General features: G+C 42.1%; 1 protein-coding gene across 4 annotated transcripts in view; it reads left to right on the top strand.

Annotated features, from left to right (window-relative positions):
- LOC104329165 (E3 ubiquitin-protein ligase RNF138) overlaps positions 1-25,682 on the top strand; it is a 50,229-nt gene extending 24,547 nt beyond the window's left edge. For 3 of the 4 annotated variants that reach the window (XM_075416243.1, XM_075416241.1, XM_075416245.1), the window contains 13 exons: positions 156-206; positions 310-353; positions 1,369-1,447; positions 3,910-4,027; positions 8,263-8,441; positions 10,013-10,231; positions 13,523-13,675; positions 14,452-14,667; positions 17,123-17,590; positions 19,861-20,043; positions 20,560-20,824; positions 23,303-23,504; positions 24,460-25,682. In XM_075416243.1, coding sequence (XP_075272358.1) covers positions 156-206; positions 310-353; positions 1,369-1,447; positions 3,910-4,027; positions 8,263-8,441; positions 10,013-10,231; positions 13,523-13,675; positions 14,452-14,667; positions 17,123-17,590; positions 19,861-20,043; positions 20,560-20,824; positions 23,303-23,504; positions 24,460-24,477 — 2,195 coding nt within the window. In that variant the 3' untranslated portion in view covers positions 24,478-25,682. The remainder of the gene's footprint in view (positions 1-155; positions 207-309; positions 354-1,368; positions 1,448-3,909; positions 4,028-8,262; positions 8,442-10,012; positions 10,232-13,522; positions 13,676-14,451; positions 14,668-17,122; positions 17,591-19,860; positions 20,044-20,559; positions 20,825-23,302; positions 23,505-24,459) is intronic. The other variant, XM_075416244.1, reaches the window with a different exon arrangement.
- The last annotated feature ends 330 nt before the right edge of the window (positions 25,683-26,012 follow it).

Raw genomic sequence — 26,012 nt, 5'->3', positions numbered from 1 at the left:
TGTATGCACGGGAGGCAGTCAACAAAACCAGCTGCTCATAAACATCGCTAGGACAGACACAGATTTATAATTACTGTTATTGTTATTGCATTAATTTTCACACTTCATAAAGATAATAGCAAGGGCTAATGTCCTACCTCACCTGTCTTTTTCAGAAATAGACGTAGATGGAGGAATTGATCAAGACATCTTTGACATCAATGAAGGTTTTTTTAAAATTCAGTTTATCTTTTAATATTTTTGGTGATTTTCATGACGGTAGCCACAGATCAATACAATAACTGGATGTTAATCTCCTCTTCCCTTTAGCTTTAGGACTAGACCTTTTCGAGGGAGACATCAAATTTGATGGGGTGAGTTCAAATATAAAATACAAAACCAAAAATGTGTCCTTGACTTATGCAATGTAAATTATTGCTGGCATGGAAATGATTGATGTGTCCTGCTCCAACTACCAATATATGCTGTTTATGTAACCATAAACCAAAAACGTTTGGGAATAGATTTCTACCAAATGTCATAGGCAATGAAAGAGTCAGTAGTGTTTGCAGAAACATTATCCAGAATAAGGTCAGTTTAGCCATTAGATTAATATTATTAGCTTCTTGTTTCCTTTACTGTGGTTTTTATGGTTGTACTTTTAAGAGATTCAGCAGCACTGATCACATCCAGACAGATTTATATATAAGATTCTTAATTTATCAGCACAGTATTTATTACGAGCCAGTTAAATTTATAGACCAGTGTTGCAATCCCTTCATCATGTAAGTAGATTCACTAAAACCAGTTGAAAAATTAGATCTGTACACCACGTTTTAAAGCATCTGTCCAGTATCCTGATCTGATCAATTAAAAAAAAAATACATAGCAAGTTACGTCTCAAAAATACCTAGTAGAAACCCCTGAAGTGCCTTGTACCTCTGAAAGTCAATAGTGTTTTACTCTCCCTTTTGGTGAACTGCTTTGCCCTGAACATATCAGTGGAAGCAAGGACAGCACTTGCTAAGGGCACAGGAACAAACCCTTGCATTATGAAAAATTACAAATTATTAATCTCTGTACAGTTTTCAGGACTTTAGATCTTAATGCTTCCCACAGGAGCTGAAGCTCTCCTCACACATGCATCAAAATCTCAGGTAATTTCTATGCAGAAAATGTTGCAGAAGTTGGAGACAGCTGTAGAAGGGAGTGAAGGGATTTTAAACCCAAGTCTTTGACCTCTGAGCGATCTTCCAAAGTTTTTGAGCTCTTTGATTTCTCATATGTCTTACATGTACTTGTAGGAGACACACTTTGCTTTAGAACTGTTGTAGTCCCTGATCCTAAATCACTTTTCACGGAGGACTGCATACTTATTTTCTTTCTCAGATGCAGGAACGAAACTCCATCATCGGTGACAACTATCGGTGGCCCCATGTTGTCCCCTATGTCCTTGAGGATAGCCTGGGTACAGTATTTGCCCTTGACAATGTCTGTGTGTCATATTGACTGAAATGTTGAATACAGGTTGGTAAAGATACTGTGGCCTCCTTTCCTCTTGTAAGTCTCAAGCAGGCCATTTCCCCCAGCAGGGCTGGGCCTGGGTATGGACAAGCAGGGTGTATCATCTTGGTGTTGGTGCTGGCTCTCCCCTCCTTTCTTGGATGGTTCTTATCCTGCTATGGCCCAGGAGATGATTTGGTTTGAAAAGCGTATGTCTGAGACATGAAACTCTACTATAAGCAGAAGAAAAAAACAGGGTGCTGAAGATCTTTTTAGAGCCGGGAAGCTTACCTAGCCGTAAACATCATCCACAGCACCGATGGCAAATTGACATTCTGGCAGACAATGCAGTTGGCGATGGCACATTGCCAAGTCCCCTGTTGTGGGGCCAGGGACACACTGTAGCTTGTCTCCATCCCTCTGAATCCACCCGGCTGTGGCTCTGCGTGGCAGAGGCGAGCGGTGAGATGGAGTTCTTACTGTACGCTACACAGGGAGATTGTGCCCTCACTGCACACAGTGGGGTCAGCTTTCTGGTGCATGACAAGGGAAAAAATAATCACCCGTCCTCAGTTTAGATTCAGATCTAAACTGTGTTGAAACCAGGCAAGTTGCTTGGAGGAGATAACCCAGATATAATGTCAGCAGTGCAAGTCCTGGAGAGATTCTGGGAGAGATCTGTAGCTTGTAGTCTGCACTAGGTGAAATCTGATGTCTTCATTCCCTATTTATTTAATACTTGCTCACATAAATCTCAGCACAGTAAGGACCCAGGGAACTACAGGGCGGTCAGCCTCACCTCCATCCCGGGAAAGGTGATGGAGCAGCTTATCCTGGAGGTCATCAACAAGCAGGTGGAGGAAAAGAAGGTTATCAGGAGTAGTCAGCATGGATTCACCAAGGGGAAATCATGCGTGACCAATCTGGTAGCTTTCTACGATGACATGACTGGCTGGGTAGATGAAGGGAGAGCCGTGGATGTTGTCTACCTCGACTTCAGCAAGGCTTTCGACACAGTCTCCCATAATATTCTCCTAGGGAAGCTCAGGAAGTATGGGCTGGATGAGTGGTCGGTGAAGTGGATTGAGAACTGGCTGAATGGCAGAACTCAGAGGGTTGTCATCAGCGGCGCTGAGTCTAGTTGGAGGCTGGTAACTAGTGGTGTCCCTCAGGGGTCAGTACTGGGCCCAGCCTTGTTTATCTTCTTCATCAACGACCTGGATGAAGAGTTAGAATGTACCCTCAGCAAGTTTGCTGATGACACCAAACTGGGAGGTGTGGTAGACACACCAGAAGGCTGTGCTGCCATTCAGCAAGACCTGGACAGGCTGGAGAGTTGGGCAGAGAGGAACCTGATGAGGTTCAACAAAGGCAAATGCAGGGTCCTGCACCTGGGGAGGAACAACCCCATGCATCAGTACAGGCTTGGGACGGACCTGCTGGAGAGCAGCTCTGCGGAGAGGGACCTGGGTGTCCTGGTGGACGACAGGTTAACCATGAGCCAGCAGTGTGCCCTGGCTGCCAAGAAGGCCAATGGGATTCTGGGGTGCATTAGGAGGAGTGTGGCCAGCAGATCGAGGGAGGTTCTCCTTCCCCTCTACACTGCCCTAGTGAGGCCTCATCTGCAGTACTGCATCCAGTTCTGGGCTCCCCAGTTCAAGAAAGATGAAGAGCTACTGGAGAGAGTCCAGCGGAGGGCTACAAGGATGGTGAGGGGACTGGAACATCTCTCCTATGAGGAGAGGCTGAGGGAACTGGGCTTGTTCAGTCTGAAGAAGAGAAGGCTGCGAGGGGACCTAATACATACATACAAATATCTGAAGGGTGGGTGTCAGGAGGACAGGGCCAGACTCTTTTCAGTGGTGCCCAGTGACAGGACAAGGGGCAATGGGCACAAACTGACGCATAGGAAGTTCCGTCTGAACACGAGGAAGAACTTCTTCCCTCTGAGGGTGACGGAGCACTGGAACAGGCTGCCCAGGGAGGTTGTGGAGTCTCCTTCTCTGGAGACATTCAAGACCTGCCTGGACAAGGTCCTGTGCAGCTTGCTGTAGGTGACCCTGCTTCGGCAGAAGGGTTGGACTAGATGACCCACAGAGGTCCCTTCCAACCCCGAACATTCTGTGATTCTGAAATGAATTTACAAAATTAAGAACCATGCACTATCGTGTTATATTCTCATCATGTCATATTTTATACATAAGTACCAAAAAAAAATTACACGGAAACAAAATGAGAGGAAGATATAATGTCACAACAACCTAATTTATAGTTTTTAGGTACCTAACCAGGTATTAATTCAGCAAAAATCCTGCTTATTTAAATCAAATATTGCTGGCACAAGACCCACCCTTAGGACTTGCTGCATACGGATAATAGTACAAACCTATTGGCTCAGTATTGACAAACCCACTGTTTGCTTTGCAGAAATGAATGCCAAGGGACTCATCCTCAAGGCATTTGAACAGTATCGACTAAAGACCTGTATTGACTTCAGACCTTGGGAAGGGGAGAAGAATTACATATCTGTGTTCAAAGGAAGTGGGTAAGACGAGTAACGTAAAATAATTCTCATCCTGTTTGGCTACAGGCTATTTTCATGGCCAGTATTCACTCTAAAATTCATATATCTGATTATAATTTTGTGGTTTTGTTGTGTCTGTTTTTCCACTCTTTTTTAACTGGAAATTGTAGTAGTTTCTAAAATAAGTATTACCTTGGTAGTAATGAACAATTTCTTGCTGATACTTACATTTAAATGTAAGAACTAATCAAATCCTTTAAGAAGTAATTTCCTGGGCATGGTAAAAGATACCAGAAACAAGCCAGTTCCTTTCTTCATTGATCTTTTGATTTATGGAGAGTCACTTTCAAATGGTCATTCTCAGTATAGCTTAGTTTTTAGGAAAAAACCAGAAAATCCCAGTGTCAATATGGTAGTTCTAACTGTGGGACAATGACTTTGTTTGACTATAACAAATGGAATTTCATTTGAACACTGACACACCAGTATTCAGATATAACAGCGATATTTTTAAGTGCTGCACAGCACTGAGTTATTTTACAGAGGTTTCACATTATTTACCCCTTTTGATGAACAGTTGTGCTATTCCACCTTAACTTTTGCAAAATAAGACTCCAGTAGGGAAGCCAGAATTGCCCCATCTGCTTCCCTCTCTAAGACAGTCTCTGTCAAAACGATGCACCAAGAACAAATATATTCTGCACTCTGTACTGAACCATTTCTTTGTTAGAAAAGGAGATCAGGGAAAGCTTGATAGCCTGGTGAAGAAATTTACTTTCAGAAAATCATTTCCTGATATGATAATGCGTTCACAAATGGGAAAGATTTTCTGATAATAGAAATGTTTCCCTTTCCCTTTGGCTTGTTCTGAGATATTTGTAGCAGATAATTGTTTCAAAATTTCTTTGGTCTCTGGCTCTTTGTATTTTCTATTCTTCATGCTGTGCACACGACATTGAAACTCAACCCTAAAAGATGTATAAGTGGAGTCTTAGGGAACAATGCATTTCCTGTGCTAATGGCTCTTTGGCTTTTTAAGCCAAATGGAAAACTCATGTAGCTAAATTTTCCAGTCCTTTGTCACATGAAGTATGCATTGAATTTGCTGATGATTGTACCTGAACCCCCCTACAATATTTAACCTATGATAAGTAAGAGGTCTCTGCACAATATTTAATTTATATGTCTATTCAAAATAGATGAGTTACGGTGGTGAAGACGACAAGTTACTCCTGTTGAATAACATATCTTGCCCTCACTGCCTGGTGTGTTGCTTGTCCTGAAATGTTTCTGTCATCTCTGCTGACACATGCGTAAAACAATTAATGCTCAGCAGCACTTTTTAAAAGATTGGAGCTAAATGGTGCAGTCTCCTGAAAACAGCTGTCCAGTTTCAGTGAGCTGGCTTGGGGCTGTACAAAGAAATTGTCAGGTTTGACCCTGCATTGCATTAACTGCTTTTCGTTTCACTCCATTCCTCTCTTCTGATATAAGGTGACAAAGTGAAAGGTGGGTAAACTAACCAATTTCTCTGCTGTTGATAATTATTTTTTTAAATCAGCTAGGACTCCTCTAGCTGCAGACTAAAGACCTCAGTCCAGAGGGTGCAGTGCAGACAGGAGCGCAAAGTCCCTGGCAACACCGGCTGGATTCATAAAGTTTTATCGCACCAAGAAAAAGTTGGCAAATCATCTTTGTCTCTCTAATCTTGGCTTGCATCTATAAAACGAACAGAGGAAGGTGGGGGAACTTTGTGTCAAAAGGACCTGTAGTAGGCCATAAAGTCCTCATCTGGATTATCATTTTGAATTCAGATGAGGTCAGCCACAACAGAAGCCACCTGCCATTTTGTTGTGTTGACTGCCCTGTGTAAAAATACATTTGTAGGCTCTGATGTACACACACAGTTTCATCAACCCCCATGCAAGTGCCCTCTCCCTGTCCACATTCTTCATCTACTGTTCGCCAAGTCTTGGCTACTGCCTGCATTATGGTTATAGATATATATATTTGTAATGCTAAGTGACTATAGGGTCACCTCACCCACTTTTCAGGTCTGTGCATCTGCAGCAGAGGTCGGACTGTGGATCTATTTAAAGACCTTTTCTGGACTCCAGCGTTTGTGCTGAGCAAAATACATGAGGGATGCTTGTGAATTACAGAAATGCAGGAACATCAGGTGTGACAGGTGCCTGCAAAGCTCACAGAACAGGCTGGGAACCTGCAATGGATGTGCCATTTCTCCCTACTCTTCTCATGAAGAGCAGGACTCATTCAGCAGGAAAAGTAGCATGGTGTGGTAGAGTCAAATAGTTAGCAGACCAGGGGGGTTCAACCCTACCTCTGGTATTTCCACATGGAGTATCAGGTTTCCATGGAGCTCTCCTGGAAGGTCACCTCAGCTCTTTGCCACTGTGGCACATGGCAAAGGGAAGGCGTGTGGAAGTGGATTGGTACAGATCCCTGGCTAACCAGCCTGGTGCTGGTGAGTCAAAGCATCTGTGTGCTGATACTGGTGATCTGTGATGCTGTAGGAAGTTACTTAGTGGCAGCATGTTACTTTAAAACTGTGCCTGAAATAAATGTTGGCTGTTAGGTAACAGGATTTCTAGATGGTATCATCACTACTGATGGCATGTTTCTACTCACAGCCCATCTTCCAAAAAGAAGACTGGTGGGATTAGTCGGAGCAGGTACTTCCCTGTTCCTCTAACCTCTGGTAGAGCAACTAGCAACACGGAAAGCATGGAGTTGGGGAAGATACAGCTGTCACACACTTGGGGTATATGGGACTTTCCCCTCATTTTCTCCCCTGCTAAAGACACAGCAATCAAGGAGTTGCAGGTACCCATGGCTCTGGAGTGCCCTGTCCCACTCACCTAGTTTTAGTCTCAGTGCTGGGCGACACAGACCAAGCTTTTACTCCCTCTGCGGCTGCAGAATGATGGTGTCATAGAATTTGGCAGAGTGAAGGCAAGGGGAAGCTGCATCTCCCGGCATTTGGATGCCGATTTTGCCAAGCGTCCTGGATGTGCCTGCAGCCTGCTGTGTCCTGCACTGCAGCAGTGAAGCCAGAGGCAGCTGCTTTGGTACGAGGTGGACCCAGAACTGTGATGGACTGCTTAGACTTCTGCACAACCAGAAAAAGCTACATAATCGATATGAGGCCTTGTTCAAGGGAAGCCCATGAAATTGTGGATGCCACATGTGCTCCTTCCCAGGTCTCATGCTGTGATTTTAATGTGTAATCAATAGCCAAAGCCTGTGCTGCTTTGTGGAAAGAGAAATACTGGGGAATATGTCGCACTAATAAGTTACAGGGTACGAAAGCCCATGGAGTGCTTGTGTTTTTAAATTTCTGGGGTGATAGGACTGCAAATCCTATGGCATATTTTGCGCCCGATTAATTTTATGGACTTCATTGGGTAAGTGTTGATTTATTTGCTGCATAAAATATCAATTTAAATGTAACTCTCTGTGCTTGCTAGTTTGTGGACATGGGGTGCCATTTTATTGGCTTGTGCAGATAGCTCACTGAATTTTTTTATTCTTTAATAAAAACTTCCAGCACAGCTGCGGTTTTGCTCTTCCCTGTGAGCGTGTGTCAGCAGCAAGTGCTGTGGCGCAGCAGCTCACAAACAGCTAGAAAGAAAAGCGCTTGGGAAAAGCATTGTCAAATCCACCAGCCTTTCGGAAGGTAAACACAGCTGCGCAGAAGGGTACCTTGCCTGGCAGCCACAGCCCCGCGCAAAGCAAGAGGCCAAAACAATAAAGAGAGAAGCAGCTGCGATGGCAGAAAGCAAGAATGTGCACGAACCTGGTTTCGCTTATGCTAGGGACAGGCTCAAGGTGCACTCACAGTCACTTACTATGGTCCAGCTAAAAGTTGTTAAGTTGCAGTAACTTAATTGCCCTAAATCATGTGTCCATAGTCTTCGATGTTTACCAGAGTACCAGTGAAATCCTCATCGGTTTTCTTCAGTTACAAATTGCTCAACATTTTTCTGCGAAAGAAAACCCATTAAAAGCAATAGAGCCGGAGTGGGGGAACTGCTTGTTCATTGAAACAGAGCTAAATGTGAGAAGAAAGGATCCGACAAGGAACAGATCAATGAAAAAGTGCTCTCTGTAGCAAAATCTAACTGCAACACTCAAGTTAAAAAATATACCCGTTGAACAGACTGACTCTGGAGTTTGTGTGGCGTGGGGAAGGCATCTATCTCACAGAGCCCTCTCTCATTTTATTTCAATGCTAGCTGCTGGTCCTACGTGGGGAACCTCCAAGAGGGTTTGCAGCAGCTCTCCATCGGAGCCAACTGTGACAGGATCGGGACGATCCAGCACGAGTTCCTGCACGCCCTGGGATTCTGGCATGAGCAGTCACGGTCCGACCGGGATGACTATGTGTCCATCATCTGGGACAGGATTCAGCCTGGTCAGTCCCTCCCCAGGTTTTTCTTTCAGGCTCTGGTGTTAGGGGGCTTAGTAGTGGAACATCCCTTCCAGCCATCCTTTGCTGGCCACACTATCCCCTTACCTGGACTTAGTTTTCAAAGCCAGCGTATCAATAAATTAAATCTCAAGTAACCTGATCTAGTTAAAGATGTCCTGCTCACTGCAGAGAGGTTGAGCTAGATGACCCCTAAAGGTCCCTTCCAACCCAAAGCATTCTGTGATTCCATTACATCTGTTTGGGACAGAAAGCCTCATTTATTGTTGTTGTGGTTATTCATCGAATCATAGAATGGTTTGGGTTGATTTCCTTGTGCCATGGCAGTTCCCAGAGCCCTCACTAGAGAGCTGAGTCCTGTTATGCTACATGTTGTACAACAGAACAACAGAAGAGAATATTTTGGTTTGCTTAAATGAATACTGTAAAAGCACTGTTACTCTGGGAGCCCTCAGCAGAAGTAACTGAAAAAAAAGTCCTGCTCTGAAAACCCCAGTGCGACCAAAGCCAGTAGAAAATCCCCAGTGCAAACACCGGTCGTCCTCTTCCTCCCTGGCGGAGCGGGCAGAGGGGGTGCGCAGGCGTTTGAGCCCCCTCAGGGCCCGCATCATGCCAGCAGTTGCTTGGGGGATGCAGCCTGTCAATGCAAGTGTTGGCGTGCATGGCACAAGCCTGAGAGCTGGCACAGGGTTCCTGGGGACTCACCTCGGTCTCTGCCTCTTCAGCTTGCCGTCATCCTCTGTGACTTTCAGGTAGTTCAGAAAGAAAGTTATATACGCAGACTCAACGCTTTCCGAACACGGGGACACACAGAAAATACATGTAATATTAGATCTAATGCATTCTTATTTAGTCGTGATCAATAGTCAGATGCATATGCAAGTATATGTTACTGAAAATGACTCAGACTATGTTATTTGATTTCCATAAGATTTTGCTGACTCTTTAATGACGAGTTGCGCTGTTGTTAACCACTTGAAACTGCTGCAGCTTTTTTACACTGACCAGAATACTGTTACTGTATTTTGACTAATACAAAATATTTAAAACTTTACCTTCCGTTGGGTTGTTATTAATGGGTTTTTGCTCATACTCCAGAAAATATCTTTAAAGTTAAATTCTGGAAGCTTATCTGATGACAACTTGTTAATTGAGAGCTAAAATGACCAGCAATTGAACATCATAGAATAGAGATTAGAAATAGGGAGGCATTATACAGTTGCAAATTGCATTAATTTGAATGTTGAAGCAGTATCTGCACTTTTGGGTATCACAAGCCCATCAAGGTTTACGGGTAGTTTCACGGGGAAAAGATTTCTGGTACCAAAAAGCTTTGCTTCATCCAGCAGAAGTCATGATGTTACATTCCAGTGGCTGAAAGAGGAAAATAAATAACTCTAGACTAGAAATAAAATAATTGCACAGAGTAAGTACAAGTAAATGACTACAAAAAAATATTTGGGGATCTGATGGATTCTCTGTCACTTTAAGTCTGTACATTAAAACTTGGTCCTGCTGGGCAACAAACAATCTCTCCTTTTATTTTTCCCATTTAGGTAAAGATCATAATTTCAACAAATATGATGATAAAACATCAGACTCCCTGAATGTTCCCTATGACTATGATTCTGTGATGCACTACAGCCAAAATGCCTTCAGGAATGGAACCGAACCCACCATCATCACTAACATACCAGACTTCATGGATGTAATAGGACAGCGAATGGATTTCAGCGATTATGATCTCCAGAAACTGAACCGGCTGTACAATTGCAGTAAGCTTCTCCATTTCTTTTAGATTTTTTGCTTCTGGCATTTGAAAGAAATGAGGATGACACATACATGCTGGACTCATCCAGGCACAAGCGAAAGAGATGCCAACATATTTAGAGAAGTGAATTGTGTCAAAAGCACCAGAAATACTGGTAAAGCTAGAAATAACATAGCCCTCCTGCAGAAACACTGCTGTGTAGCAGAGTCTTCTGTGCAATTTTATCTGACCTTTAGTTAAAATCCAGCTTCACTCGGCAGCTGATTTGTGCTCATCCCTTGGGTGGCTGTTTAAAATGTGTGCTTCTGCACAAAGCTTTTTGTTTTTTCCCCCATTATTCCACAGCTGTTGCTCAGACACTGTACAGAGATGCTGTGGCTATCGTACCTACCCCGCTCTCATGCAATCTGTGAGACAAAGTGTGTGTTCATGCAAATAGGGTACAGATGCTGTTATGAAGAAAATATGAGCTTTAAAAATTTTTATTCTTAGTTTCAAACCCAGTCTCTTTCAAAAGTGGTCAAAAGAGTTATTTTGCTTATGTGTGATTTATTTTAGAAAGTTGAGTGAAATTAAGAGACAGGGAAATACAGAGACTGCTATTACCAAACTGGAATATAATTCTGTAACTGTGACTGCATCAAATGTGCCCTGGCTCTCAGATGAAAACTTTACTTCACTGCCTCTGTATCGCAAGTAGCGAGTACTGGTTTACAATTATTATTTTAAACCTCATTCTACAGATACCTTAAAAAATAATCAGACTGTTTTATTAACACAATGCATTTTTATGAGCGTATGATTCTGATGAAAATATTTCTGTTCCTTTGGGTCTAAACTGAGCTCACACTTGCATGTGGCCTTAGCTTCCAGCACTTGGCGCACAGTCAGTTGGGTCTTACAGAAGTGCTTACAGCTAAGGATGCCTTTAGCAGGGGATGGGGTCCTTCTTCCTCTCCATTAATCTTATAAACTTTCCACCATTCTCATGCATTATGTAAATACTTAATGACATTTTAACTTTATTCTTAAACCACAGGCATATTCCTCGAGTGAAATAAGCCCTGGTCATGTTGAAATTAGTGACAAAAGTGCCACCACCTTCAGTGCAGTCAGGTTCTGCCCTGCTCCCCAGTCTGTCCCTTGGCTTCATATAATGTGTGCCATATTCGCAGAGCCATAGTGGTCTTCAGCTCACCCACCGTTCCCCTCAGTGGCTCTGTGTCGGGGAGGACAGGCACTTCACAGGTCCCAGCCCTCGCCCACCCGGCTCCTAGACCTCTCCAGTTAGAGGAAAGACTGAGAACGCCAGACACGGTTTGGGTGGCAGATACCCTCTCAGAGGAATCAAAACATTACTTCTGTTGCTGAACATGATTTAAGGAAAAGTTTAAGCTCAATTTAAGGCTAAAGGCCTGTGTGGTTAGGAAATTGCATTAAAAATTGGAAACTTCTTTCTTAAACTGGGAAAAAACAACCCACAGCATAAGAAATCCTGACTGATACTTCAGTGCTGTTCTGGTCTCTTCTTCAGGACTGTCTTTCAGGCCATACGGTAACAGTGGATTTCAGTCTGCTTTCCCCTTCTAGCATATCACTGAACAGACCCTGAGGTGTCCCTCAGCCACTGAAAGTTACGACTCAGCACTCACCCCCTATGTATTTTCTTCCAAGTCCAGCCTTTCAATACATCTCAGGAAAGTATCTGGCTTTTGGTGCAGATAGAGATCAACACTTGTCTCAATGGGTGCCCCCTTTCCCTATTTCATTAATTAATCTAACAAATGCCTTGTAAGCTGTTGGGTCTTGCTTTTCTCTCTTCCTGTTCTTCAGGTCACCACTCCCTGCCAGCCGGCACTTTCTAATTAAGGTAGTTAGGCTTCTGCTTTCCTCTTTGGGCAAATTGGTTTCGTATTTTGTTTTGTAGTTTGATTTCAAAGAGTTCTTTCATCTACTAGTTCTCCATTTTTGTTTACCTTCTTGCTGACATGCTAGCTGTTTGGGGTTTTTTTTCCTTTCTCCAGCAGTCAATGTAACATTTACTGTAAAAATCTTTTCTTGGTTTTTACATCACACCAATACTGTATCTTAAAAGGTACCACTCATACAACACTTCTGATAGCCTTGCAACCTCTAGAGGATTGTTAGCTTTCTATTAGAACAGTACAAAACATCTCAGCAGTACAACTGGTTTGGCAGAAGTTTGTACTTAAGCGCTTCCCCGAGCTACAGCCGAAGTGAAGCATTTGCTGTGCCATCCAAGCTGATTTTTGCAATGCTCAAGGCCCTTTTTGTGCTGCAATGAAACCTTTTAAACGTGCCACAATATTTTATACATAGTTTGAAAAGCAATAATCACGAAGAATTTTATTAACTGAGTTGTTTTCAAATCATGGCTGGTGTTACACAGAGCTCAGACACGGTACAATGAGAAATAAATCTAAGAATAGGGATAAACCTGGACTGTGTCTCCCCTCCCCCATTCAGGGTTTGCTTTAGACAGAGAAAACGTTTCATATAGTGTTTTCCCTTTCCTATTCAACTGCACAGTCTTCCTTCAATTAATTTTTCACTTGTTATATGCAAGACATCTTAAAAATTTGTATGAGAGAAGATATTCACTGGTCCCAAATGTACCTTTGCCAAATGTTTTTTTCAATTGAGCATTTTGAAAATCAAGGTTTTCCCACTTCAGTGAAAAAACTTCTGCTTTACTATATTTCAAAATTAGCACTCCAGTTGATGGATTAGGGAACTTCTATCAAAATCTCCTTCTCTGGAGATATTCAAGACCCGCCTGGACAAGGTCCTGTGAAGCCTGCTGTAGGTGACCCTGCTTGGGCAGGAGGGTTGGACTAGGTGACCCACAGAGGTCCCTTCCAACCCCAGACATTCTGTGATTCTGTGAAAATCTGCAGCCACATGTGGACTAGCCCAAAGAAAGCAGAGGAATGAATGGGAAGTCTCAGACTTTTGGCTGTGTGAAGGTTGGTGGGTTGAGCATGGTATTTGTGTCCCTTATATAAATAAAAGATGTGATATGATACTTAGCTGGCACCCTCCTGTGCTTGCTAAGTGCCCAGAGTGGTCCTCATGACGTCTTATTAATGTCAGTGTTGGTCACCAAATGCTTTGAGTTCCTAAACATTGCACCTAACACATGTTGATGGTATTTGAAGCCACTGACTATTTTGCATTTCTTAGTCTGTCTCTACTCTTGGTTTGGACATTAAGAATTAAAAGGTATGCTGTGTAACAGAGATTCACAACTTGTTTGTTTGTTTTAATGTTATAGCCTCCTCCCTAAGTTTTATGGACACGTGCAGTTTTGAACTTGAAAATATATGTGGCATGATTCAAAGTTCAGATGACAGCAGTGATTGGCAGCGTTTGTCTCAGGTTCCTGCTGGGCCAAATACTGATCATACTAATATGGGAGAATGCGAAGGTATGAGAAAAGGCTGTTCTTATCTCTCTGGGAAGTATTTTCTGCAGAGGCATGTGAGTTGACTTCGATCTTGGCCTTGTTCTCTGTTGACAAATTACAGGGTTTTTTTTTAACTAAGCAACATAAATCCACATGCTTAGGGACATCACGTGATATGTTTGATTTTCTGCTTATTTGAGAAGACTAAATGTTCTTATCTCTTTTGATCTGTTTTATAGTCTTAGTATCACATCCTGACACGAGAACTATATAAAATGTTCTAAGCTATGGTACAGGCACACAAAAAAGACTTCTGCTTTTCTGAATAATTGCTCAGTAAGTCTTTGGAAAGGACTGGGATTTAGGAATGATGTATATTATCAAGGCAATGATGTATATTTTCAGGGCTAGGTGAATAATTCATTGAGAATACAGCCAGTTGTTTCCAAACACATCTGAGAAATCTTCATGACTTCAGGAGCTTAAACCAGTCCTCCAGAGAGAGAGTCAACTGTGAATTACTGGCACTGGGTAAAGATTAAAAGCCCGTGCTTTTGAGTACAAATTGCTAGAGACAGCCAAATGAGGAAAAAAATTGCAAGAACATTTCTGCCTCTGGAGAACGTGAACAGGTAACAGTCTTCAGTCTGAGGATTTGTACTGGGTCTAGCTTAGTCTGACCCTGACTTGACCATGTCTTCTACTGGTATTACAACACAGTGTTAAGGATACAGGTACGCCAGGAAAATTTTGCTTTCTCTCTCCTCTGCCATTCATTTCTCATTGACTTTTGACAGATTCTGGCTACTTCATGCATTTCAACACCAGCGCTGGAGCAGTGGGAAGCACAGCTATCCTGGAGAGCCGAATTCTGTATCCCAAAAGGGGCTTTCAGTGCTTACAGTTCTATTTCTATAACAGCGGTCATGAAAGCGACCGGCTGTATGTCTGGGTCAGGGAGTATACTTCAGCCCATCCAAACGGTACTTTGAGACTTATTGAAGAGATAAAAGGTATGGAATAAAATTGAATTTTGGCTCAATCTATACTCAATATCCTTTTCAAAGTGCCAGGGGAAAATATTATAGCAAAGTGACTCATCTTCTAGCGTCATTCTTTGGCTTCCTCTCTAACTACGTAATTGATTCTCTGCTGGTGAAATTATACATGATGGATCCTCAGTCAGCCATTTTCCTATAATATAATCAATTACCACAAATTACAAACTCTTGTGTTATCAAGATAGTTTTCTCACCAAAATAGTTAAATTCCACGAGCAGTCATTTGAAGTGTTCTAGAACTGCTGGTATCAATAGCAACACATGAAAATGGTCATTAGAGTAAATTATGATGAATAAGAAAATAATAATAAAGAAATGGAAAATATAGGTGCCCTGGAATACCCTACATACCAGTTTAAAAAAAGATTAATAAAATTTAACTTACTTTTTAAACAAGGTTTGAAATGACTTAACTGAAATATATGGGCAGCAGATGATGATTTGAGTTGTAGTTTGAAGAAAATTGAGTTCTTTTGGTTTTAGGAGCCTATGGCCTACAGAATGAGCAATTGAGGTCAGTTAATGGACAAGGGCTCTTTAAGACAGAATTGCCAAAGTCACCTTATGATTAAATTACTTTCTCAAATATTTAACTATTGCTTGGTCTCCATTACACCTACAACTAGTTCGATCTTTTGGTTTGGGGGACTGAGCAAATTCTTTTGCTAAATAGGTATCAAGTCCACTCTTCTGCCTCTTTCTGTCCCTTTAGGCTTAGCTGCAGATGGTGCCTCTTTTTCTTTCTTTTTTCCACTATTTTCTTCACCCTGATGCTTTCATCATCCCTGTGTTCCATCAGGAATCCTTAATATAAGTGTCAGGGATGCTAAGGCAGGTGTAGATTTCTAATCAGTCTGACACCTCCAAACTCTTTTGAACCCTACTTTGAAGCCAGGATTAATTCCTCCACACTTCAGCTTTCTTCAAAAATTCTCTTTGATGTATATTAAGTCCCATCTCCTATTCCTGCTTTCTCACGTCTATAATTTCCTTTAAGTCACTGATCTTATATGTGTGTCCAAATGGGCACCTTTGACAATCCCTGGTAAAACTTTCAGGAATGGTTTAAGATCATTTTTTTCCCCAAGCTGTTTCACTTCTCTCATGTGAGAAGTTACCCTGGCCCACGCAGTCCACAAACTGGAAGAAACAGCGATGCTACGGGCCTTCCCAGCCATGATTTGGCATCCTGACTGAGCTGCTCATGGGTTTGCACCAAACCTCTGCACCTGAGAGGCCAAGGGACAAGCCCTGAACCCATTCTGCTGGCCTGTGGCAGCTGTGGCTGCCTGCAGCTGGAGCAGGGGAGCGGCGGGGTGGCATGTTCTACAGAGCAGTAGCTGGTCTGCTCACTGAACATGAGTCAGAAACCCCAGTCTTGCATATAATCTGTGCTGTTCAAAAAAACTTCATGCAGAAGGCAATTTAATGGGAAACAGTGGGGTGCTTTTTTTCTTCTTTCTGGGTTTATTTTTTTCCTCCTAATTATAATGGTAATGAAAAATGTCAAGATATTAAGAGTCATATCTGAGATCCACTGTGTTGTGTTTAGAGTTGTTAGGAAAATGAAGCATGAGTCCTGTGCCTGGGACTGGCAGTGCTTATTCCACAAATGCAGCTGAAAGTCTGGTCTTCTGTGCAGGTGAACATAAACCACACAGCAAAAGAAACTGTTTTGCTGCACGTACTATTAACAAAGGATGTCCTACTTTCACCTGCCTTACAAGGTCCGTGGGCAGAGGTCGTCATTTTTGTGCACGCTGCTTATGGAGTGAAGTGGAATTTGCTAGTGCAGGCACTTCTGGATGCAGCGTCAGACTCTCAGTGAAGTTTTATCACATGAAGGAGGTTTTTCAACTGGTTTTAATTTGAACTTAGTACCGTTAATCATTTGATGGGTGAAGAGTGCTTTTGCATAGGCAAACTTCCCACAAGCCATTTAAATACACAAAAACAACTGAAGGAACCAATCTTGTACTTCTAGGCTCCCAGAATCCTCTGTAGCATTCCTTGTTGAGATATGTTGTATTCAGTTATTTGAATATACCTTGTTCTGATTTTTTTTCTTTTTAATAATACAGATGACAGCTATCTTTGTGCATTTAGTTATCACATCTATGCTAATTTAATGCAAAGTTCTTTAAAAATATAAAAGGAAAATCAGTCTTAACCTTTGGCACTGTTTTCACTCAAGTTAAAGAGCTGCTGTGCATATTAAATCTGTTGAAAAACCAAACTGAGAAAATACGATCTTGCACTGATAATGTAACATCTACAGGAGAAACATTCTGTCACATCGGTGCCAGTGGAACTGAGAAATTCTTACATAGCGTTGGTATAGGGTCTGTAGACCTGTGCAGTGTTTGACTGTACTGCCCACTCAGAAATCCCTACTCTTGTTTTTCAGGTTCACCTGCAAGTTACTGGCAGCTCCATCATGTTTCTTTGAATGTCACAAGTAAATTCCGGGTTGTGTTTCAAGGCACGAGAGGGAGTGGCTCGTCAAACGGAGGCCTCTCTGTTGACGACATCAACTTGTCGGAAACTCAGTGTCCCCACCACGTCTGGCATATCAGAAATTTCACATATCTCCTCAATACAAGTCCAGCAGGGACAGCAGGAAGAATATACAGTCCACCGTTTTACTCTAGTAAAGGATATGCTTTTCAGGTCAGCTTGTATGTAAATGGTACCACCGATAACCCATTTAATTTAGCAATATACTTGTACTTGATTTCTGGAGCAAATGATGATCAGTTGCAATGGCCCTGTGCATGGCAACAAGGTACCATGATTCTGCTTGACCAGCATCCTGATATTCGTCAGCGGATGTCAAACCAAAGAAGCATAACAACCGACCCTCTGACATTATCAGGTTAGTTAAAATCAGACATGCTACCCAGTACGTTTAAAACACAGCCAAAAGATAACGAGTCAAATTTTCTCTTTGTGTAAATTAATGTAGTGTTTTCAGCTTTTGGAATGTTTCCTTTGTTTGCAGCAACGATATAATTGATCCACAGACAAGAAAAAATTTTAACATACAAGTAGGTTAAGCTGGGACTCTGGATATCAAAGCTGATTTGCAGAAGAAACAAGTGGATGATCCACTCCTAATATTTCTTTCATATGCTCCGTGGAGATGTGTTTATATCTGCTTTAATGAGAATGGACGTTTTCCAGAGGCTTGAAAAGAAAAATACTGAATTAACAATATGCACAGTTCATACCAGATAAAAGTGCAGCTATTAAATAAATCCCCTCCCTCCTTGTAAAAAGTGCAGTGGTGTCAACACAAATCTCCAGGTGGACAAAGTACTGATTCATATTACATAATCTGTTCGCGTTCAAGGTGTGAGAAGATAAGGAACGGTTGTACACAATAACTTGGAAAGGAGGCAGTTCAGGTAAAGATGTAACTCTGAGAAATGGTAGGAACCTCCATAAAGAGAGATATTAAAGAAAACCCCCATATTCATCACTGCATTAAGACTGGATTTAGGCCAAAATGACCTTCTGCATCAATACAAGGGTTTTGCCAAAACAAACCACCTCCACCACTGAATTAGTTTCCTGCGCTTTCACACCATAACATTAGTGAATGAAGGAAGGCACTAAAATGTCTAATTCACAGTATTATTTTAAAAATTTTATGATTTACATTCATTTTTCTGTGTCATTGTCTCTAAGTGAAAATAACGAGGGTAATCTGAGGGTAATGATGAGGGTTCTCCTTCCCCTCTACTCTGCCCTAGTGAGGCCCCATCTGCAGTACTGCGTCCAGTTCTGGGCTCCCCAGTTCAAGAAAGATGAGAAGCTACTGGAGAGAGTCCAGCGGAGGGCTACAAGGATGGTGAGGGGACTGGAACATCTCTTCTACGAGGAAAGGTTGAGGGAGCTGGACTTGTTTAGCCTGAAGAAGAGAAGGCTGAGATGGGACCTTATAAATGCTTATAAATATCTGAAGGGTGGGTGTCAGGAGGATGGGGCCAGACTCTTTTCAGTGGTGCCCAGTGACAGGACAAAGGGCAACGGGCACAAAGTGAAGCACAGGAAGTTCTGTCTGAACATGAGGAAGAACTTCTTCCCTCTGAGGGTGATGGAGCCCTGGAACAGGTTGCCCAGAGGGGTTGTAGATACTTCTTCTCTGGAGATATTCAAGACCTGCCTAGACAAGGTCCTGTGCAGCCTGCTGTAGGTGACTCTGCTTTGACAGGGGGGTTGGACTAGATGATCCACAGAGGTCTCTTCCAAGGTGATTCTGTGATTCTGGGTTTCTGTGATCTAGAAAGATTCAGTGGCTTCCCCTGCAAATGAAAGGTGTATCACACCAGGTCTTCCATAGATGGCTGACATTTTCCCTGTGCTCTCTGGTGTTGTGGCCACAGTGCTCAGCCCTTTTCCTTCCCTGGCCCTGCGGACATGCAGTCTGTTTGCACTCTGCTCCTTCCTTTTTTATTCATATATTGCTAATAGCCCCAGATTCTCAAGAGAAGCCTTGTAACTCCTGTCCTTACTCTAACCAGCAGAGGTGTTGGAGTGGGCAGTTTCTTCTCCTTCTGTCGGATACTTTCATAGACAATTAGGCTCAGCTTTGAGATTTAGAACAGGGTTTGATGGAGGGGACATCAGTGGCCTGTGGCCATTCACGTTGTTCAAGTACCCTCTGCCCTACATCTGCCATCAAGAGATGGTTTTTGAGAAACACTGAATTAATACATTTTACAGGTAATTCATGTGCTTCTCATCTTCTTGTCTGCTACACCTTAAAAGAACTAAAAAGAAAATAGAAGGGGTTTTCAACTAACTCTCCAACAACCTCGTCTCCAGCAGGCTCCTTTCTCAATACCTCATGCTCAGTCAAGCTGCTGAAGATCTCCGTTTTCTTGTGCATCTGATTGCTGTGGGATATCAGGCAAAAAATCTGCAGGTATCGTAGGCAGGTTCAGCATTGCTGCTACTCCTTGATTTTCAGGTAACATTGTTTTCTCCAGATTCGTGATATCCGTGAGCAACTTAGCAGAAGCAGGCAAAGTAGGATGAAATCTGTCTTGGTTGTTGAAAGAAGCCTCAGGAAGGGACCCTATTGAGAAAGAAATCCAGAGTGGTCCCACACTCACATACAGTTAAATTTTTTTTTCCCAGATTCCTCATCAACTTATTTTTGGGATAGGCCAGATAAAGTGGGATCCATAGCATCTTTTCCCAATGGAACTACATTTATGAGAGGTCCAGGAAGTGGAACAAGTGCATTTTTAACTCATCAGAGACTTAAAAGCCGCAATTTTATTAAAGAAGACAGTGTTTATATTCTTTTAACAATGGAAGGTATGTAAACGTAGCTGATACTCTTTATGATACAGTAAACATGGAGTGTCATGTACTTACTAAGTCACTAGTGCTATAGATAAAAATACACGTGATGTACTTTGAAAATGAGCAGTTTTGGAACTATGCATGTATCTAAAGTCAAATCATATGTTTGAATAAATTTGTGGATATGTACATGCACTGTAACATTCTTAATGGTTAGATTCGATGATCCTGATGGTCTCCTCCAACCTAAATGATTCCATGATTCCATGATTCCTTTATCTCATATGACGGTGTACAAAACAATGCTAATCCTGTTCAAATTATTTTGAATAGAGTACTTTGACTAAAATTGTCTGTTTCTGAAAAAATCTAGAGGACATTTCCAAAGTACATCATGCTCCTGAAAGGTAAAAAAGACTATCCATTATACCTGTGCACAGGCTCTTCACCATTTACTGTTAGAATTTATCATTAGAAGAAGAGGAAAAATAACATGAAGACCGTATTTCTTGTGATTTTATCATGCAGATATATCACATCTACTATCAACTCAGCCAAGTGTTTCACCCACCTTTTTTATGAATACATCCAGTGCCAACACCATCAAACCTACCTTTAACACCTCTGCCACCACCAAGTCTCCCATGAGGCCTACCACCACCACAAGACCCGTCACAACAGCCTCTGTCCCCCTGACCGAAGAGCCAGAGATGGACGTTCCTGATTCTTGCCCAGACAACCCTTGTGAAAATGATGGTGTCTGCATTATGGTAGATAGAGGACCGGAGTGCAGGTAACTGCCTTTATTCACTCTCAAATGCGATTTTAGGATGAGTAATGAAAATTTCTAGTAGAATAAATCTTTGTTTCTAATGAAAGGAAAGAATATAGCTGATTGAGGCAAATATTTCCAACTGCTACTGTGAGGCTAAACTTACAACCAGTTTGGGCAACAAAGCTCCTAACATTAGCATTTGACCATTTTTAAGTGCTCTGCTTGACTTTGCTATAAATTATATTTTAAATGTATTTATCATTTTCAGTAATGTATTAGTCAATCACAGAATCACAGAATTGTAGTGGTTGGAAGGGACCTCTGTGGATCATCATGTTATAAAATGCACTGTGCATCTCCCTAGAAGTCCCTATAGCAGAATTTGTAGGAGTTAAATATAAATGCAGTTGAAACAAAAGATCATTTATAGCAGTAGAAAAGATGTTTAAGACTTCTCAGGCAAGCAGCAGCATAAACATTATTTTAGAATTTGATTCAGAAATACTGTGTAGTGTAAATTATGAGCATGAATTACCAAAGTGTAGTTGCTTGCCTTTGAAACTAGAGATGAAGGCCGAGGACTAAAAACATTGTTTGCCCTGCAAGAAAATTAATATCAACTTTTATTTAATTCTGTGGATATATTTATGTAACCCACCTGGCTGATGAGCATTGTTCCAGCTCTCAAACAAGCTCTAGGGCTGAAGATAGTAAATTTATGTGATGCTGTGCCAAGGCAGGTAGGCTGGGGGAGTGCTGTGAGGCAAATGACTAAAGGCCAAGAGCAACAAGAGTCAGGATGACTCATTAAGTGTTATATCTCCATTTAGAAACCTTTTAAAAAACAATGCTTGTGCAACCCACCAGAAACAGGTCACAAATATGAGTAAATGTCAAGTATCTGTTCCAAGAAGACAAAGAAAAAGTTACGCTGAATGTTATGCCTGATTTCGAAATTATGGAAAGAAAACATTTCTTTTCTGACATCTGTGGACTATTTGAAGCTCTAGTGCCTATGTGACCCAGTTTCCATCCTAGACAAGTGCGTGACCAGCAGTCAGTTTCCACTCTGATTTTCTGTTGGGAAACAAGGGGGGATGTGATAAGTAACTCTGTTTAAGCCAGATCACATGAAGTCCCCCAGCAGTCAGTACCTTTGCAGTGCACTGCCAAAGGACTCATTTTCATGGCTGAGCATATAGTCCTGAATAAATGGCTTAGACAGGTAATAGAAAAACAATAACATAAGGAATAATCAGGGTTAGAAAGATGGGGGCAGGTGTGCACTCAGCAGTACTGCACATACATTTTTTTTTTCACTTAGATCATTGGGACCCTCATATGTTTACTATGAAATGTTTCAGAGCTGATAGTGATGCTGGATAAGGTGAAGGAGTCAAGGCCTGGAGGTTGCTTTTAAACCTAAAACCAGGTGTCTTCTAGGTTGTTAATTTATTTTCTTACCTTCTTGGGAGAGGTTAGAAGCAGTTCATACAAGTTCTTTAAATTTGAAAACAAGTCCCTTCTGTCAGTGAGAAGGTCTGATCAGAACACACCACATCTACCAGTGGAGAAGCACTGAGCAGGGAAAGGGGAACATGGTGGGAACATCATCTGCTAGCTCAGTCCTAGAAGTGGGGAATTCCTACACCTAAGTTTTGGTTCAGCTGCTATCTGGTCAGCGATGCCTTGAGACTCCAGCCTCTGGTCTCCACCCCATTTTTCTCATAGGTTCGATTTGCTGCATAAGGTGGGCTGATAAATAAAACAAACAAAGAACATGTGAGGAAACAGGAGGATGAAGTTTTCTAGAGGGTGGTAAACATGGCTTGACTGGATAAAAATAGCAGTGTAAAGCTTCTGGACCACTTGCCCTAGGAACTTATTCAACTCCTTCCTATAAAGGCTTTTTCAAATTGGCTGAGTGAAGAGACAGAGAGTCTTTGTGTAAAATACGAGCATGACAAAAGGCAGAACTGCATCAGGATATGAGGCAAATTATTAATAGTGGAAGCCAATATTACATGACATTGGTCCTAGTGACACGTATTGGTTTCATGGAGCAGAAAGTGAGTTTTCAATAGACAGCAGTGCTGTAAGCTTCAAAAGGAAAAGGAAGCAGAGAAATGACCTGAGTGATCCAGCGGGCCCCTCTGTTGGTAGGGGAAGACGACCACTCTGTTGCAGCAGCTCTATAGATCAGCTGCGGCCAAGCCTCAAGCAGTCAAAAGAATCAAGATGGTGCTTGGGTTTTCTGGCAAAGGCTCTGTCTGAAGACCTGACCTGTAAAACAGCCGGAAGCTGAAAGAAGCACATTCAGATGTGTAAGGACAGTGGGCCACTCGAGACAACTTTAGTATAGAAGTCCGTTTTAAGATAACTTCATTATGCTTTGGATATAGAAACAGTGCATCAGGGATGCCATTTGTTTTTAGTAGCCCTTTTAATGCCTTTAATCTTTCGGTGATACCACACATTTGTTCTTTTTCTTTCTAGATGTCCAGCAGGTGACGACTGGTGGTACATGGGAGAAAAGTGTGAAAGAAAAGGCTCAGCTCAAGAAAATACTGTGATAGCTGTTTCTTCAACCGTAGCTGTATTTGTTGTAATGCTTGTTGTCACTATCACAACTGCGGTGTGCCTTAAAAAGAAATACAGTCAAGTAAAGGAAAACGGGGAGAGCCTGAATCTAGAAGTAGTGAGTATTTTGCTTCTTTCAACAAATATGTATATAAGCACACACCTCTCTCTTTCCATATATTTATTAAAAAGTAAGCAATCAAATTCCATAGGAAGTTGGAAGATGTTCCATTTTTGAAGTCTGAAGACTCCGGCTTAGGAATTAAAAAGCTCCATTAAGTGCGGCTAATTTATCAAACACCAAGAAGCCACTTCATTCAAAACCTGTTCTCCTCCTCTACGTCCTCCACTCTTACTGCCTTGATGGCAGCCTACATGGAGTGGGAGCATGTTAAAACAAAGGGGCTCATTTTCAATTTGTAACTGAACCACGTCTTCTACTTAGTGGACTCATATTTCATCTATTACTGCATCTTCTGCTAAAGATCTCCCCGTAAAACACCAGGATATGGTGTTAAATGCCCATCCAAAAAACAAAAAGCAAATCTGAAAATCACTTTCTGTATTCAATGGCCATTTTTTATGAAGGGAACAAAGTAGCCATGGAAATCATGACTAACAGGGAATTAAAAAGACAGCAGGTTAAAACCGTCTGAACGACTGGATCAGAAAGGACATGTAGTGAATAGCAGAGACATTTGGGCAGGTTTTGATGGGAAGTTTCGTTAAGTCCCAGGCATCTGGACTCTTAAACAGAGATTTAGTCTTGGAAATAGTAAGACTGACATAGTTTAGAGGGACTCACAAGGCACAGGAGAAATTTTGTAAACAAACTAAAGAGGAATGGGCTTCCGGAGAGCAGGCTTCCATTTCTGGTTTTGTCCTAATATTCTTTATGTGATGTCCTGCTGAGGTGCAGTACCTCTGTGCAATGCCAGATACTTGACACTGTTCCTTTATGACCTTCCAATAAATTATTTTAGTTTCTTTTTAAGTAACGCTCTTACATTATACACGTATTTCCCTTCCTTACACACTTTTGAGATGTGTTTTTTTTTTTTCCCCCCATTTAGCGTAAAACATCTTTCTGAAGATAAAGCAAACAAACATCAAAGAAAGACATGAGATAAACATCACTGGAAAACCATAACTACATCATTGTTCTTTCTGTTACTTTTATCTCAACCATCATGATAAAGATCTGTAAAGTCTGTAAAATAATTCATCACCTAGATAAAATGCTGTGCTAAAGTCAGTAAAGTGTCTGACAGTGTTGTGTATAGCCATGCAATGGAGAAAGATGGAAATATGCTGTGTGATGTGCCTGCCTGGTCCTTTGAGACTGCCTGAACATGAAGAGATCATGTAAAACTGTGTCTTGACTTTCACTCAACACTGTGAAGTCTAGGTTTGCTATCTTGTCATAATACAGATGTCTATAATAAAAGGGAGCTGGATCCTGTAGTCACAGGGTTCCTAGCGGTCCTGAGTCCTGCAACAGCTGTCAGTCAGGAGTGTGAGGGTATGTGGAGTAGGGGAGCACCTGGTTCATTGAGTTACTTGGTTGTGATCTACTCGCTGTAAAAGAAATAACAAGCAATGAAGAAAGTGATAAATTAACCACACAAGCACGCAAACATTAATGACGAAGTCACAACAGAGACAATAATGAGGACCCAGAATGCTTCAGCCGCTGATTGATGGTCCATTAAAGGAACGACTCAGGCAGAGCCTTCAACCTGAACAACAATTTTTAACTGAAGGGAATTAACATGATAACTGATACTTATTAACATGAGTATTATGGGATACTTGAGACTGCTTGGGCTATCAGAAGAGGCTTATGGTCCTATGTAAAAATGACTATGGGATGTTTAGGGGAAGGGAGAAAGAATCCAAAGAAAAGAGGAAGGATCATGGTGGATCAGAGAGGAACTAGTGTGGGAAAATTGTGCTAGCAGCTGAAGGAATTGGTCTGCAAAAGAGATCTGCACGACAATGATCAGAGGAGACCACAGGTCTTAGGGCTTGTGGGTCTGGATACTAGTACATGGAGGCACTGGCCTGCAAAAGTCTGTGCATCAGAAACTGGAGCGACTGTGGGCCGTAGGGCTTGTAGGTCTGAACACCAGTGACTGAGGGACTGGTGTGTGCGTTGTGCGTGTGCATTGAAAGGTCCAAGTACCAACAACTGGAGAAGAGGCCATGGGCACCAGGGCTGTAGGTCTGGGTGGCAGCCACCAGCGGGATTGGGTTGTATGCAGGGGTGTGAGAGGTGTGCCAGCAGCTGGCGAGACCTGGGTGTGTTTATATTTCTTCAGTGAATTTAATCCTCTCTGTGTGTATGTATAATTCACTAGCAAACTTCCAGCTGGACTAGCTGGTGAGTTAGAGGCAACATTTCCACATCTGGAGGTCTGAGCCAGTGGCTGGGGTAAGGGAGCCCAGGGTCCAGGCATGGATATTAGGCAGACTGAGAGCCTGTGCTAATATTCAAGGGGTCTGTGACTGTGGGAGTGCTTATGCGATGGGTGTGTGAGCGTATGCATCAGTTTTGCTAGCAAACATCACATTGCTCTAGCTGGCAAGTGGGAGGTGACCTCCATACCAGTTGAAGGACCTCAGG

Source organism: Opisthocomus hoazin, chromosome 3 (assembly GCF_030867145.1).
Source record: "Opisthocomus hoazin isolate bOpiHoa1 chromosome 3, bOpiHoa1.hap1, whole genome shotgun sequence".
Taxonomy (NCBI): Eukaryota; Metazoa; Chordata; class Aves; order Opisthocomiformes; family Opisthocomidae; genus Opisthocomus; species Opisthocomus hoazin.
This window is presented reverse-complemented; position numbering and strand designations above follow the sequence as displayed.